Source organism: Mirounga angustirostris, unplaced genomic scaffold, assembly GCF_029215605.1.
Source record: "Mirounga angustirostris isolate CCGP_5_RB_7025 unplaced genomic scaffold, mMirAng1.0.hap1 SCAF_8, whole genome shotgun sequence".
Lineage (NCBI taxonomy): Eukaryota > Metazoa > Chordata > Mammalia > Carnivora > Phocidae > Mirounga > Mirounga angustirostris.
In genome coordinates, this window is record NW_026991716.1 from 86807912 (window position 1) to 86824981 (window position 17070).

The 17070-nt window shown below is 34.2% G+C and overlaps 1 protein-coding gene across 1 annotated transcript in view; it reads right to left on the reverse strand.

Annotated features, from left to right (window-relative positions):
- Positions 1-17070, reverse strand: part of ASCC3 (activating signal cointegrator 1 complex subunit 3) — a 357501-nt gene that overhangs the window by 219753 nt on the left and 120678 nt on the right. Inside the window, exon 11 of the mRNA XM_064597919.1 lies at positions 7047-7211. Within this exon, the coding sequence (XP_064453989.1) occupies positions 7047-7211 (165 nt within the window). The remainder of the gene's footprint in view (positions 1-7046; positions 7212-17070) is intronic.

Here is a 17070-nt window from a genome sequence, read left to right on the forward strand (position 1 = left end):
TTATTTTTAGCGAGTATTTTATAAATCTGCTTTCACAAAGAAAAAGGGGACAAAGTATGTTCCAATTTGATATTCATTATTACTAGAAAGGATTCAAGAATAAAATAAATAACAACAGTCAGAAAAGGGAGTAAACAAACAAAGAAACAAAATACTCCTTACAGAGGAGCAAGGATAGTATTTTAAGTAAGGTCAGAGAGGATTTTGCCATTTCATTAGTCAGTCAACAGATTTCAATTTTGTACCTAAATGCATTTTGGAGTGGGGGCAGGGGGGCACCAGGAAATAGCAATAAACATAACAGTGTGCAATAAACATAACAGGGTCTTTACAATCAAAGAGCTGACATTTTTGTGAGAGAGAAAGACAACCATAAACTCATAAACAAATCAGGCAATTTCAGGTGCCATGAGTAAAACAAAACAGGGTAATGGCATAAAAGGTAGCATGGGAGGGGTCCTACGTTAGTTGGGATAATGAGGAAAAGCCTCACTAAAGAAATATTTGAGAGACAATCAGGGGATAAAAACCTTCAAACAGAAGAAAAAGTAAGTGCAAAGGCAGATTGGAACAAGCTGAGCAGAAAGTAGATGAATGAGAGGAGTGAGTGGACAGAGCTGAGTTTAGAGGTGACCTGAAAATCCTCTCGTGTATGACTCTGTAGGCCATAATTCACAAGCTAGATTCAACAGATACATAGTAGCACTTTCTACACACAATACTGGAAAAACACATGGGAATTTACATTAAATAACTATAGAAACTTTGTAACAATTAAATATATTATTAGGTCACAAAAAACTCAGTAAGTTCCCAAATAAAAAAAGAATATAGGCCACTTTCTCTGATTACAGTGTAACATACCTAGAAGGATAAAACCAAGGAATGGCCAAAAATTTCTATTCATTTGGTGATTAAAATATATCATTATGATCTTATGAGGCTACTATCAACAACTTCATAGCAGGTTTCTGGGGAGGCTGTTGATAAGTTTGCTCAGTCTAAAAGACTCAGTGGGTATAAGCAAAGTAGTCCAATGTGAGTAATATGAATACTTTCAGAATTAGCCATCTATCAACACTGGCTTAGGACCCAAACTTTAGGCAATGGGGATAGAATGAGTAAGACAGAGATCCAAACATACTGAGACTGTTTGCAGAAGCATAAGGAGAGAGGATTAAACATGATAGAGATGGATGAAAATGAAAGTATAAATACATACACAACATCTGATCACAAATTTTCTTTCACTAAAAACATCTTATGAATATGAGCAAAATCCCAAACCAAACCCAACTAAAAACAAAGGAACCCCCTATAGGGGAAACAATGAACATACCTATTACTTAAGAAACCTTGGTATGTTGTGATGAGAATTCTTTACAGTGATTAGAATGATGATTTTAATTACACAATAGTTCTATGTAGTACTGGTGGTGATGTGAAAGGGAATGAAAGTGATTTTTGGTTTTAAAATCATTATTCACAACATAAAAGTTACTGAACATATTTTTAGGGTATTTCCATGTTAAATACATGATGCTCTGCAAACACTGTGGGCATTTTTCTGCTAAAAATCCATTTTAAAACTACTCTATTTTTTATCTAAATGTATAATCCTAGTATTCTCAATATATATAATAAGACTGTATGTGAATGACTTTCTTTTAAATGAGAATAACTTGGAACTTTATGTCCTAAACCAAATCTTGAAGCTCTATAAACTACACATATCCACCTAAAAAGTATTAATTGTTGAAAACTATAAAAATTTTAATATTTTACAGCTTCTTCTGTATCATTAGCCCAAAACTATACAGTAAGTTTTTATGACGTTTGCCCTTAGATAAAATCTAAGTTCAGACAGTTAAGAAGACAACAATATAGTTCAATGTTGTTCAATACAACAGATTTGGCTTTTCTTACACTTTTTCTCTTCCAAATTCCTCTCAGTCATGCCAAGTGTGTTCTGAATTTGGTCTCTAATACAACCACACAATTTCAGAACCTGAACACAATCCACATTGTATTAGAATAGATTCTAATGGTGCTTCCGTTAGTTACAAATGTTGATGTGCTATATAAAACACTGCCATCTATTGGGAACATCTGGTAATCAAAAGCAACAAATAAAAACAGTAAGTTTGCTTTTTAATAAATGTAGTTATGCTCTTTGTCATAGCATATTAAGAATATAAGAATCACATAGACCCTTCTATCAAGGATATTAAAATCTAGTAAAGGATACAAATGAAGACAGAATTAATTACAGCAAGTTGTGAAATTATAAGGACGACAGTGATAAGTGCTAAAAATGTGCAAAGTAAAGGAGCAGAGAGGGAATACAGAAAAGGTGTAATTCATTTTGAATAGCGAACTAGGAAACACTTACTTTTTTTTAAGACTTTATTTATTTATTTGACAGAGAAAGACACAGCAAAAGAGGGAACACAAGAAGAGGGAGTGGGAGAGGGAGTAGCAGGCTTCCTGCTGAGCAGGGAACCCGATGCGGGGCTCCATCCCAGGACCCTGGGATCATGACCTGAGCTGAAGGCAGACGCTTAATGACTGAGCCACCCAGATGTCCTAGGAAACACTTAATAAAAGAAGTGATATTTGGCAGATTCATAAGAATAGCAGGTTTTCAACAGACGAACGTGTGGAGTGATAAAGATATGTAATTTTGCATTTATAACTCTTAATCTCATAACCAATAATATATTCTGCCTCCAGTGAGATGAATTTCATCTCCAGAAAAGAGTCAATGGTACTGGAAAGAAAAAGGGGAAGGAATGGATAGTTTTGTGTGGCTGGAACCTATTATAGCTAAGGAACATGTAGAAGTTAAAATTAGACAAATAGGTCACAGCTCCAATAGTCTCTAATGTCCAGATAAGGAATTTAAACATTTTCTTCAGATAACAAACAGCAAGCCATCAACAGTTGATGGGCATAGTAGTGATGAACCAACCATACAGTTGGAGTTTCATTATATGATGGATATATTATATGTTTAGATGTTATATAATCTATATTATATATAATATATATTCCTGTATCATATATCAAGATATACATTTCTATAATTGTATTACATATGCAATAAACAAATGTATAATATATTTTATATATTTAGTTTATATACATTTAACTTATATAGTTTATAATATTTATATTATATGGAAAATTATAGCTTTTTAAACAAAATATTTATAAATTTATATTGCTTATGTATATATAAAATACATAATATCATGTGTCTGTGTGCATATATACAGAAAGTATTAGCAGCAGGCCTGCAATCTATTTGCTCCTTTAACTGGTGGTACTCAGTAAAGAAAGATGTCCTAGTCAAATCCCATTTCAACTTGCTAATGACAGACCTCCTGGTAAATGTACTAATGATATTCATTTGACCTTATCTTCATAAAGCTTTTAGCTGATGGATGTGGTCTCTTTAGGTAGCTCAATGTAAATAATCCTAGAATGTATGGATTCCTATGGCATGGCTCCCTGAAAAACATCACTGAGTTATACAGGTATCACGCTATAAAATAAAAACATTATATGATTAAAATAGCTCTTTTTTGTAAGTGATGCCCTGCATGTTTCTTTTTGAGAATTCCTATGTAAAATCTGGGCCAGAGCCAACCCAAAATGGCAAGAAAGGACCTGGAAAGCAGTGATGGCAGTTCCAGGCTTCTCCGTGCTTCACCTGTGTCTCACAACTACCTGTATCCTTGAAATTCTTAAGTTGGATATTAGCTAAAATCTCTGATTTTTGTCATTTTGAATATTTCAACCCTTTGTGTTTTATGTATATGTGTTTATGTTCCTATGTGTACATGTATTTTTAAGTTATATGGTAAAATATGAACATGTCCCAAACAACCATCGAATTCCATCTCTATTATCAAAACACCTTTATAGTTTGTAGAATATCCTTCCGTGAATATGCATCCCACTCTACCCAAACCTAAAATCTAAACGTAAGCAAGAACTCTGTTAACTATATCGATAGCACCTAGAACTATGTGGTTGGCATATGTTCACTAAATGAATGGATGAAAATATATTGCACATTTTTTCTTTACATAAACGGGATTGTGCTATATATAGAGGACAACTTCCTTTTTTAATGAGAATATAACATATCTTTTAAGTCCAGTTCATACAGCTCTACCTCCTTCTTTTTAAAGGCTGCAATGTAGCATTTTATGGTATGAATATAATTTGTTAAACCATTTCATCTTTTGTTGGACATCAGGCTTGCTTCTAACATATTTTGCATTAACAAGAAAACTACAGTGAACACTGTTATTATTATATCTATGTGTTTGTGCTATTATTTCCATACATTAGAACCCTAGAAATAAAAACACAGGGTTGATTTTAGTGAGTGCTTTCAAATTACATTCTTTTTTCACTTTTGCCAATCTGATAAAACGCTCACGTCCTCTTAAGCATCTTTTCTATAATGCTCAGTATGTTTATTTCTACCGTGAAATGCTTCTCTAAATTTTTAAAGACGTTTTATTTCTTATTAATCATAATAACTATTAAATATAAAAGACATCTATTTTATGTGCTAAAAATAACCTGTTATTCTGTCTTATATTTTAACTTTTTGGAGCCATCTTTACTGGGTAGAAGTTTTTAATATTTAGAATCCAAATGTACCACATGTTCCCTTTAGAACCTTTGGAGTTTTGCATTTTGCTTAGAGAAGCTCTAAAAAATGCTCTCTTACGTCTTCTTTAATGTACTGAGAGTTTCGTTTGATACAGCTAAATTATTAACCATCTAGAATTTTATGGTGGATTTACCAGATGAAAACACACTATTTTAAAGCATTTTAAAATGCAATATTAACTTCCTAAAATTTTGCACTCCATCTTTTATATTAAATTCCCATACCTAGACCTGGATCAGAGCTGTTTAGCATATGAAATATAAAAGAAATGATATCTAACTAATGATTGGGGTGAGGGAGAGTGTTAAGGAAGAAGAAAAACTTGAGTGTGACTCCCAGGATTTGGGCTTGAGAACCAAATGGACTGTTATGCCATATATAAGTACACAGTGAAGACGGCGGAGTTTCTGACATGTTTAACAAAAGATGTCTATGGGATATCAACATAGAAACATACAACTGCATCTGGATATGCCTAGAAGTCAGGGGGTAAGATTTGGACTATACAGATTTAGGTAACACAGGCAAATAAGTGTTTATTTCCCAGAGGTATATATTCAGAATGAAAAAGGATGGCAAGTGACAGAGACTTGGAGAATGTAAACATTTCAAGGATGAGAAAAGGAGATAGCAAGGGAGCCTGTAAGAGCAGCTAAGTAGGTGGGGAAAAAAAATCATGTGAAGAAAACCAGAGCAAGGTGACATCATGGAACAAAAGGGAATAAAAGTTTCAAGACTGAGAAAATGATAAATTATATCAAATATCACAAATGAGTAGTATTAAAAAGTAAAAAAAAAAAAGATTTGGTTTGAGGACTGTCTTTTTGATTTGATAAATGGCAATCCTGGTAAAAACATTTTATTACCTATGTTGGAACAATAACCAGTCTGCAATGGTTGGAAGTCAAAAGAGAAATAGTGAATACAGATTAATATTTGCAGAAGACAAGTGGTAAAAAGAGCTTTATTAGTCAGAAGTTGTTGGAGAGGGACAGGTTTAAGGGAGGTTTTTTGATAAAAAGGAGGACTTCGCAGTTCTTTCAAGCTGAAGAGACAATACCCACTGAGAGGGAGAAGTTAAAAGACACACAGGAAAGAAAAGGGATAATGGAGGGAATGAAAGGAATGGGGTCCAAGGCAAGTGGAGACCGGGCCTCTAACCGAAGAACAAGGGATGGAATGATGAATACAGATATGGGGAGGGGTTTGAGGTTTCTTTCTGGGTGGGGAGAAGGGCAACGGATGGGAACTGAGGGAATTCAAGAATGAAGGACTCTTATTTCCATTCAGTAAAAATACTGTCCTGTAAGAATGAGGCATGAAGGGTAGGGAAGAATGTGGGAGGAGTCTGGTGAGCTTGGAAATGACTCACTTTAGGGAAACAGAAGAAAAGCAGCTTAGAAGTTCTGGTAGGTAAGGTAGGTAGGTAAGTCTGGAGTCTATGAATGTAAAGTGACTCTGCTTATCACTGTGTGATCTTTTCTGCAGAGGCATATACATGGTTCAGTTGATTGATGGTTGGAATTTTGCCAGGTAGTCAGGGGTAAGTAAATTAAGGTCACTGACAAAAGAAAAATCGGTCATAGAGTCTTGGCTATTTCAGAAAGAAAACAAAAACAGGAGAATATGGATCAAAGACGGTAAGAGATGGAAAGTGAAGGAATTAGAGTTCTTGACTAGGTTGAAAACTAGTTTTCATCTATTTTCTACACATGGACAATCTACCAACAAATGTCATTTTAATACTCATGGGTATTCCAAGACACTTTATCTTTTTACTTAATGAAAAGAAGGGCTGGCAGAAAATAATCACGATACATTGGTAAATTCACCAATTTTTGTTTGGACTATTTATGAATAGCCACAAAGCTCTGAAACTAGAGACAGCGTATACATGTCTTTTAAAAAAAAAAATGATTAAGACTATGCACACAAGGTGATTATATTTTATTTTATCTAGTATATCAGAAAAATTATAAATCATGTTCAGATTTTTTCAGGGGGTAGAAGTTAAGTGCAGACAGGAGAGAAGTGGAGGAAATCACTAATATTTGCCTATGTTCTATTATATCTTAATACTGCTTAGTCAATTATTAGACTTGGCTTTGCAACAATGGCTTAAAAGTTTTCCTGTATTTACTTTTGTTAATTTATAGACACTTCAATAAAATAAGATTTGGAAGGAAGGAAGAAAGAGAACTTTCAATATGAAAACAAAATACCTAAAACTTTCTCCACACTAAAATTAACTTTATTCCCATGAATAATACATATTAATATTTTTGAATGCTATTTTTAAGCTTAAAAACTTAATCGTCCCTCCAAAATAAGCTTAAAAATAACTTCCTCTTACCTGCCGTAAAGTACGTGCCACTATGCTTTCTAATACTGGTCCTCTATCTTCATGCAGCAAATGAACTTCATCAAGAATAAGGAGCTTCACAATTTGGGAAAGAGCTACATCTCCGACACTCTTTCTTGTCACTACATCCCATTTTTCTGGGGTGGTCACAAGCATCTATAAGATAAGACAAATTAAAAAAAAAAGAAAAAGTCACATAGGTAATATAAATTTCAAATGTGTCATTCAAAAAGAAATATGATTGGCAACGATTATACAGATCAAATAAAAAGTGTTTAAAATATCCTGGAATGATATATAATTCACTGTAGACACTGTCACTTCAAGAGTAATATTTCATTTCATTTAGCTTCACTTAAGTTGTGATGTTAAGTCATTATTTAAAACTCAATGATGATAGTCTGTCAAAAAATTGTAGTGAAGTGTACAAAATACTATCTTCTTTGAAAAGTGTCTTATGATGTAAAAAAACAAATGATTCTGGGGTGCCTGGGTGGCTTAGTTGGTTAAATACCTGCCTTTGGATCAGGTCATGATCCCAGAGTCCTGGGACTGAACCCCGCTTTGGGCTCCCTGCTCAGTGGGGCGTCTGCTTGCCCCTTTCCCCCTGCCCCTCCCCCGCCCCTGCTCATGTGCTATCAGATAAATAAATAAAATCTTTAAAAAAAAAAAACAAAATAAAAACAAATGATTCTATCTTTTAAACTGCATACATTGATAATGGTCTTTATTTGAAAAGGGACAACAAAGTAAACCAAGTGTTAAAAGGCAATAAAAAGGAAATCAGGAATCCACTCTAGGAATGATCACCTGTTTATACCTATCCAAATGTGAAGGAAACTTTACTAATGACACAGTTTTCAAAAAATTGCCCTTTGATATCAACTAGTATATGCACTCTTTAATACCCAAAACTAATACATATAATACAGCCTAACTGGCACATAATGGCAACCCAAGGACTGAGTCACTGGAGATTCTAGGGTGTGTAGAGCAGAAGGTAAGCCTGAGGCATTTATGTGAACTTCACAGTAGCAGACCATTTAACGTGAAACTGTAATGATAATTCTCTTTGCTTTTCACATATTAAATTGTTTGTGTCCTCTAAAATCATCCTGTTGCAGAGAAAAAGATGACAAGTTTAATATACCTTCTACTATAGTAACACTACATTAGGAAATAAACCAGTATGTGGATAATTCAAAGAATACTAGATAACAAATCAAAAGCAAGGCCTCTCATGGCCAGTATATCAGGATTAGAGACTGATGATAGTCACAACTGAACTGTGCTTTGAAGGGGTTAACTGAGATGAGAGTCAGATTGCTCTCTCAACATTTTTGTTATTTCACGTCTGATTAAGTCACCTATGGGGACAATAATAATCTTATTTTTTTTTTAGATTGGTACAAGTTATATATAAATTCTTAAAAATCCAGAGTCTAAATTTGTCAATATGACCTGTTGCATTATTAGAGCTACCAATGCTATCATTATGAAATGGACTGTATCAACGACAACATTTAGAAGCTGTACTTGAACAGAAATTAACTGACAAACTATAATGAATCAGATTAAGGAATTCATATCTAAAATATGAAATACTATAAATCCAAAGCTACTTAGTTGAAAGTTGCTAAAGCTAAACGGCAATGTTGAGATCACATCAAATTTTATAGAAAAGATATGCTGCTGGAATTAAGTATAAACAGATGTATAATAAATTGAGATCTAAAATGGGTAAAAATATTCACTGAATTAAAATCTCTTGGAACAAATTTAAATTGAATTTCTACTTTGAATAATGACAAACTTAAAATAATCCAAGATGTATTAATATAAATACACCCAGCAATTACTTACTAACAATCCTTTTCATTAAAAATCCTGGAAGGATGCTGATCTGTTTTCAAAACAATTCTCCTACACTGTACATTTAATATCAAAATTTAAATAAGTAAGCTTATTAAGTCACAAATGTTAGGAATGACACAGGCACACTTTTAAATAATAAATACAAAGCTTGGTTACCTACCTCACCATGAACTTAGACTATTAGGCTAATACTGTCTTATAATTAACTTTCAGAGATGACAATGTGGCAACAAATTGTAAAATCAAATTTTTCAGATATCAGAAAGCTATACCAAGGAAACCTTAAAAATCTATTTTAGCATTTTATTATACTTTACTTTCAGCATAATGAGAAAAGGCTTCATTTTTTTTTTTTAAAGATTTTTTTTTTTTTTTTTTTAATTCATGAGAGACAGAGCGAGAGAGAAAGGCAGAGGGAGAAACAGGCTCCCAAGGAGCAGGGAGCCCGATGCGGGACTCAATCCCAGGACCCTGAGATCATGACCTGAGCCGAAGGCAGACGCTTAACCATCTGAGCCACCCAGGCGCCCAAAGGCTTCATTTATACTACTAATTCATCACTTCAGTACCCTGAACTTAAAATGGCTAGAACATAAAGTGTCACATTTGCTTAATGAATTGGAACTCATGCAAGACATTTCCATCTGCTCTTATATTGGGGCATGGGTTAACTGTCAACATTTTTACTGTCAGCTTAAATTTCTCTCAATATATGTACTTACTCCCTCAGAAATACAAAAATCATTACTTGAAACTGTTCTTATTTTATCCTGTCCACTGGGAAAATGGCATAGTTGTGATGCTATATACTACCACTGGATCAAAAATTTGGTGTATTTAGTTTTTTTTTTTTTTTAAGATTTTATTTATTTATTTATTTTATTTATTTGACAGAGAGAGACACAGCGAGAGAGGGAACACAAGCAAGGGGAGTGGAAGAGGGAGAAGCAGGCTCCCTGTCGAGCAGGGAGCCCAATGTGGGCTCGATCCCAGGACCCTGGGATCATGACCTGAGCCAAAGGCAGACGCTCAACGACTGAGCCACCCAGGCGCCCCTGGTGTATTTAGTTTTAAAATGCTCATCCATTTGACAGAAATACCAAATGACCTAAGATCTGCCAGAACCAATTCATCTGGTAAATTCACTTAAAAAACATTAATAATAATAATAATAATAATAATAATAATAGTAACATTATATAGTAATAATAAATAATAATAGTAATATTATTATTTCACCTTTTAAAACACTATGACCTAAGGGAAGTCACTTCATCTCTTCTTCCTTTTATTTTTATGTTTATTTTCCAGCTTTGAGATATTGAGATTTAGGTTGTTTATCGGAGATTTTTCTTTATTCTTGAGGTAGACCTGTATTGCTATAGACTTCCCTCTTAGATCCACTTCTGCTGCATCTCAAAGATTTTGGACCATTGTTTTCATTTGTTTCCATGTAATTTCTGATTTCTTCTTTGATTTCTTGGTTGACCCATTCATTATTTAGTAGCAAGTTATTTAACTCCCACGTATTTGTGTTCTTTCCAGATCTTTTCTTCTGGTTGATTTCTGTTTACACAGTGTTGTGGTTTGAAAATATGCATGGTATGACTGATTTTTTTGAATTTGTTGAGTTTTGTTTTGTGGCTTAATATGTGATCTATTCTGGAGAATGTTCCATGTGTACTTGAAAAGTGTGTATTCTGATTTAGGATGGAATGTTCTGAATATGTATGTTAAGTCCACCCGGTCCAGTGTGTCTTTCAAAGCCACTGTTTCCTTGTTCATTTTCTGTTTAGATGATCTGTCCATCGATGTAAGTGGGATGTTAAAATCCCCTACTATTATTGTATTACTATTGATTACTTCATGTTTGTTATTAACTGTTTTATGTATTTGGGTGATCCCATGTTGGGTGCATAAATATTTACAATTGTTATATCCTCTCGTTTGGTTGTCCCTTTTATTCTTACAGTGTCCTTCTTTGTCTCTTGTTACAGTCATTGTTTTAAAGTCTCTTTTGTCCAATGTAAGTGTTGCTATTCCAGTTTTCTTCTGATACCCATTTGCATGATAAATGTTTCTCTATCCTCTTACTTTCAATCTGCAAGTGTCTTTCACAGTCTGAAATGAGTCTTGTAGGCAGCAATAAATGGGTCTTATTTCTTTATCAACTCTGTCACCCTATGGCTTTTGATGGGAGCATTCAGTCTGTTTACATTCAAAGTAATATTGATAGATATGTATTTATTGTCATTTTATTACTTGTTTTATGGCTATTTCCACTATCAAGTGAATTTTTAAAATATGTCTTTCGATTAATGAAATATGGTATACTTAGTTGAAAATGGTAGGGATCTATTAATTAAACTAAAGAGGAATATTCAAGAATGCTTGCTTAATACATCTTCTCGGGCGAAAATAGTATTCTGGAATTGTTAAAATCACATTCTAATGTTATAGATGTAGACCAGCCAATAGTTCGCAAGATTTAGGAATTCTATCTTCCTTCCTTTTTAAAATACTCAACCAACAAGTTTATAAATTACATAAATGTTTTAATATAAAGAATAAAGTTAAAATGTCACACGGTTTAGATTCAATAAACATACATATAATTACAGTTATACTAACCTCTGCTATACAAATGTCAGCTCTGATTGATGGCAAGAGCCCCCATAATGGAATCTGACAGCCTGCAAATTATACCTGCCCCTGGGGACACTACAACAAACCAGTTAGTTCCAACTATTTCCTTTTCTACATTTTTATGTTCCTTCCTCTCCCATCAATTCACATGCATGAGTACCTGCTCACACATGTAAAACACAAAGTCTTCTGAAGTATCTAGCTTTATTTATTTATATCAAGGACCACAGCTTTCAATTATAAGATAAAAATATAGAAATTAATTGGAAAATCTTCAAGTAGAGATATATTCTTACTCCATATTCTTTGTTGAAAGTACAGATATGATCAAGCTAAAGCATAAAGAACGTAACCTAAAATGCATCTTGGTATTTTCATGTTAGCAAAAAAAACTCTAATACTATTTTCAGTTAATATTTCATAGGTAACATTTACTAAATAAACAAAGGGTAATTCAATAAGAAATCCGAAAACTTTTGAAGGAACAGAGCACACAGTGCTGGGAGTAAGGAAGAAACATTTGAAATACTTTCTAGACTACACATGTTTACAGCTGTAGTGTAATTCTCTTTGCAGTTCTTTTGTTTATTTAAAACACTTTCCAAATGCCTCAGGACATACATACTTAAGTCTAGCCTCATCAGTATAAGCCTAAAAGGATACAATGCTTGGTTACCCTAAAACATAACTAATTACACATAAGAGAGAAAAAGACAGAAATTGTTTATATTGTTGTGAATACAAGCCATAGAGACCTTGCTTTAATCTCTAAATGCTTGTCCATAATACCCCAGTATTTCATTCCATTAAAGTCTCATAGAGCAAGGGTCTGAAACAATTTATAATGATTCCTCTTCTGCTTACTCATAATGACAGATTTTTGACATGTGCATCATTTGTGGTAGAAACTGGTCCTGTGGTAAGTTCTATTCTGTACAACTGGGGTATGACTCATAGGGTACAGTTTCCTCGGTTTACTATAGGTTTTTTTTTTTTTTCCTCTTTCCTGCCACATGTGCAAAGCTCAGTCTGAGGATCAATTTCTTGGTAAAACACTTTAAAATGTCATATTGCAATGCCAAACTACTAAAACCTCAAATGTGATGAGCTAAAAAATGTATTCTGTAGTATTTCTGAAGTAATTCAAATTACCAATTTTATCTGCTCAAACTAATATGAGACACTCACTATTGAGAGATTTTGCCAATTCAAGAACAATTAATCAAAAGTGTGTTTGGGGTCTACCACTGGGCAGGAGAGACAGATGAAGGAAGGATCCTAACATCTTATCAACAAATTATAGCAAAATCTTAGCTGCTGAAAACTACTGCAATTAAGAAAATTGTCCCTATTGTATACCTACTTCTATCATTTAAATCCTTTCTATTTTATTTAGGAAAAGAACAAAAGGACATGTGTTCTGTTTAATCACAACTTATGGTTATCCAAGGGAGAGCTTCTCTATAGAAGTCTGTAAATAACTCCACATCTGCAGACAGTGTCTGTGGTTAGGAATACAAAGATAAAGGCAAGAAGTCTAGAAGCTTATACGATAAGGAGAAACAGAGCAAAGAAGAAATGAAATGTGGTTCAAACTCTTTCTCACACAATGTTACAAAATAAAATGGTCAATGAGTGGGCAGCTGACCCTGCTCAACCAACTGATGGTGCCTCTGCCACAACTCAGGGTATAAACTATATATATGGAGCCAATATGACCAGGGTGCAGATCCAAATGAAATTATACATTTTTTTTGCATTTTTCCTCCATTTCCTACAATCTTACAAAGTTAGAGCACCGAAAAAGAGACCAAACAACAATTACTTGTTACTGGCTTTGAAGTGACTTAAACAGAAATTCACATACACTAAAGTAGAGGCTTAGAAAACTAATAAAGGAGAAAAACAAATATGCCCCAAGCCTATACAGTATCTGTGATGAAGCACAAACCTTACTGTAAGCTTGCTTGCTTTTTTTTTTTTAAGATTTTATTTATTTAATTGACACACAGAGGGAGAGAGCACAAGCAGGGGGAGTGGCAGGCAGGGGAGAAGCAGGCTCCCACTGAGCAAGGAGCCCGACATGGGGCTTGATCCCAGCATCCTGGGATCATGACGTGAGCCGAAGGCAGTCGCCCAACTGACTGAGCCACCCAGGTGCCCCCATAAGATTTGCATGGAAATGCAAATCAAAACCGCAATGAGCCATCACCTAACATCTGTTAGGATGACTACTACCAAAACAGATACCAGCATGTATAGTAGGAAACTGCTCCCCAAGTGATTCTGGTACTGCAAATTGAGTTAAGAAAATTGGCTAAATCTGTCAAGTTTCTAGGACTTCAGGACTCCAGGAGTCATTCTCTCTTCAGTTAACTAAACTGTTTTCACCATACTATCCAGATTTCTTTTAAGCAAATCACTAGCCAAAATGATTTTATCATACTAACTGCAATGGTTGGGAGCTGAAGTTACACTGTAGTTTTGCCTCCAAGGGATATATTTCATTACCTTTACTAATTCATCATGGAGACACACAGCTTTGTATCTTGATTAGTATTTGTTTATGGTTCTTAATAGCTTATTTTTTTGAAACTGTGCATTTTCCCCTTGTAAGAATTGTCTCTTCTTGTATTTAGGGTTTATATCATCAAATTGCATAACCTAAATTTTTAATAGAGATATTAACTATAACTAGTATTGTCATTTTGGAGGTAATTTGGCAAAAGCTTTCAAAATTTAAAATGCACAAATCCTAGGTCCAGCAATCTCACTTTCAGAATTCTATCCTCGAAAAAAGGCCTGAACACACAAATAGACATTCATGAAGTTTTTTATAAGGCAATAATGTAGATCTATACAAACTGATATTAAGTGAAAAAGCAAAATATTATGCATTTTATACAGATACACACAAATGTATAAAGTATGATTCCATTTTTATTATACTAAAACACAAACGTGTGCACGTACACACACACACACAAACACACACACACACACACACACACCTCTCCACATTCTCCAGGTCTTGAGGTGAAATGTTTAGGAGGCTTTTCTTAAACCCAAATTTCCCTTTTATAGGCTTCTCTGGCATCTCTGTGCCCATATTTTCTATTTCAGCATTTATTACACTATATTGCTTGCTTAAATATTTGTCTCCTTCAGTAGACCACAGGTACTGAGCAAGGACAGTGACTGTCTGGACAGCTATTGTAACCACAATGTCTTGAAGTGAACTCAAACACTGTTGATGAATTACATTTTTTTGTAGGTAATTATTAACCTCATAAAACTGGTGGTAACTCTTCTTGCCTAATAAGAAAATAGAACAAATATTTCTATATTTAATAGTAAGATTTATACAAATTATGTTCTATATAGGTATTTGGGTTTGAAAAGCTATGTTTAATATACTGTCACATAACAGATTTTATGAATGAGCCAGTGGGATGCCCTCCTTTCTAATCTGTTCATGCACACTTAGCAAATGCAAAAAATCTAAAAACTTATTCAAGGAAAGAGGCCCGTTTACTGAGTCCTGGACAAAGAAGACAATGGCGCCCACACTGCTTACCCTGTGTTTTGGGGGATGATAATCCCAGTATCTGCATGTTATTTCCCTTAGATAAATGTTGTTAAGAAAAGATGAGATCTTAATGGCTCCTCTTGGATTAACTTAAACTAAGTAGTCTGGATCTTTGTCTTTTGGGGAAGAGCAGAATTGTATCTCAGAGTACCACTCAAAGAGGAATGAATATAATTTGAACATCCTGTAATCAGGATTTAAGAGATTTTTATAATGCTCCTTTCCTGCCCTCCCATCCCCATTCCACCAAGCCCACCCCAGGCCTTTCCCAAGAAAGCAGGCCAGCATTTATCTTCCTTCTGTCCCATAAGGCAATAGCTGAGGTTTCCTAACTTAATTTCCTCCAAAGCAAGGAAGAAGAGTGGGTACTCCTACTAATGGACTGAAACCTTTACTTCTATAAACACAATTTATCGATACTTCTAAATCTAAGTATCCTTATGGGTATATCTCATTTATCAATACATTATCTCTGATATATTGTGAATGTTTAATGAGAACACATTAAATATCTTTCAGTGATGTACTTACCAAATATTTATTTTGTATCTACTACTACGAACCTTAGTTTCCTCCATAATAAAATGAAGAAAATAATAGTACCTACATATCAGGGGGTTATAATGAAAGTGAAACACATAATACACATAAAATATTTAGAATAATGCCTGATATGTAATAGGGATCAATTAGTTTTTCTAACATCATCAGCATCACCCTCTTGCTCCTCATTGTAATGTACCAGACACTGGGCTATGTACCATGCAATGGTGAGGAAAGATAAAGGCATACAGATAAAGCCCTTGATCTCATAAGGCTTACATTGTAATGCAGGTGGAGTGGCAACAGGCACTATACAATAAAACTGTAAAATACAAAATTTTACTTCTGATAAGCTACTAAAAATAACTTACTACTTAGATACTATTCAGTGATGTGACAAATCATAATAGGAAAATTTGACCTAACCAGAGAAATCAGAAAAGGCTTTATTAAGAAAGCAAAATTTGATTTAACGTCTCAAAGATGAAAGGGCATTAATTAGTTGAAGGAGAAAAAAAGACAGTTACAGGCAGAAGCGAAGCATCTACATAGAACCGACGGGAAAACATGGATGGAAGAGAGTGAAGATAGGCAGCGTGTATGGCTAGAGCAAAGAGGATGAGAGGACTGGAGCATGGTGGAAATGAGATGGGCAGGGACAGACTGCACAGTCTTTCATCCTTCTAGGAGTTGTATTCTTTTCACGCTGTAGAGGAGACTGGAAAACTATGAATGGCTTTCTTTTCCTTTTCTCTTCTCTTCTCCTTCCCATTCATTCATTCATTTTGGATTGTTGTTGTTTTTCATAGGACATGGTATGAGAGTGAAAAGGGAAAAACTGACCAGGTTGCATTTCTGGCTACCTAAGGGGAAAGAATAGGACGTACCCCAGTTACAATACTATAGAAGTCATCAAGGTGAGAGAACACAGAAACTCAGAGAGGACAGATTAGTGAAGACGGAGAGGATATGGATGAATGTAAGAAAAACATAGGAGATAAAACTCATAATTAATAGGAATTGGTGTTGGATTGACTATATTCACCTTATATTTAAATATAGACTATATTTAAGCATTATTTTTCTCAAGGAAAAGTAACATATAAATATATTCTGCAGAAAATTCCCCACGTGTCAGATATTTTACATCTCTCTGCCATCTTCCTGGTTCAGTATGAAATAATCACAAATGAAACATTAAGAAATATTCAGTATAGCTGCAAGTTACCCTCTGAGACAATTTTTCAAACTTGATAATATAACAGAAGAAAATTAAAGTCGTCTTAGTCTCTTCATCTTTTCTAGGTCATGAGCTGCCAAAATTGTTACTTATGTGACAAACTACTTTTTTTTTTTTTTTTA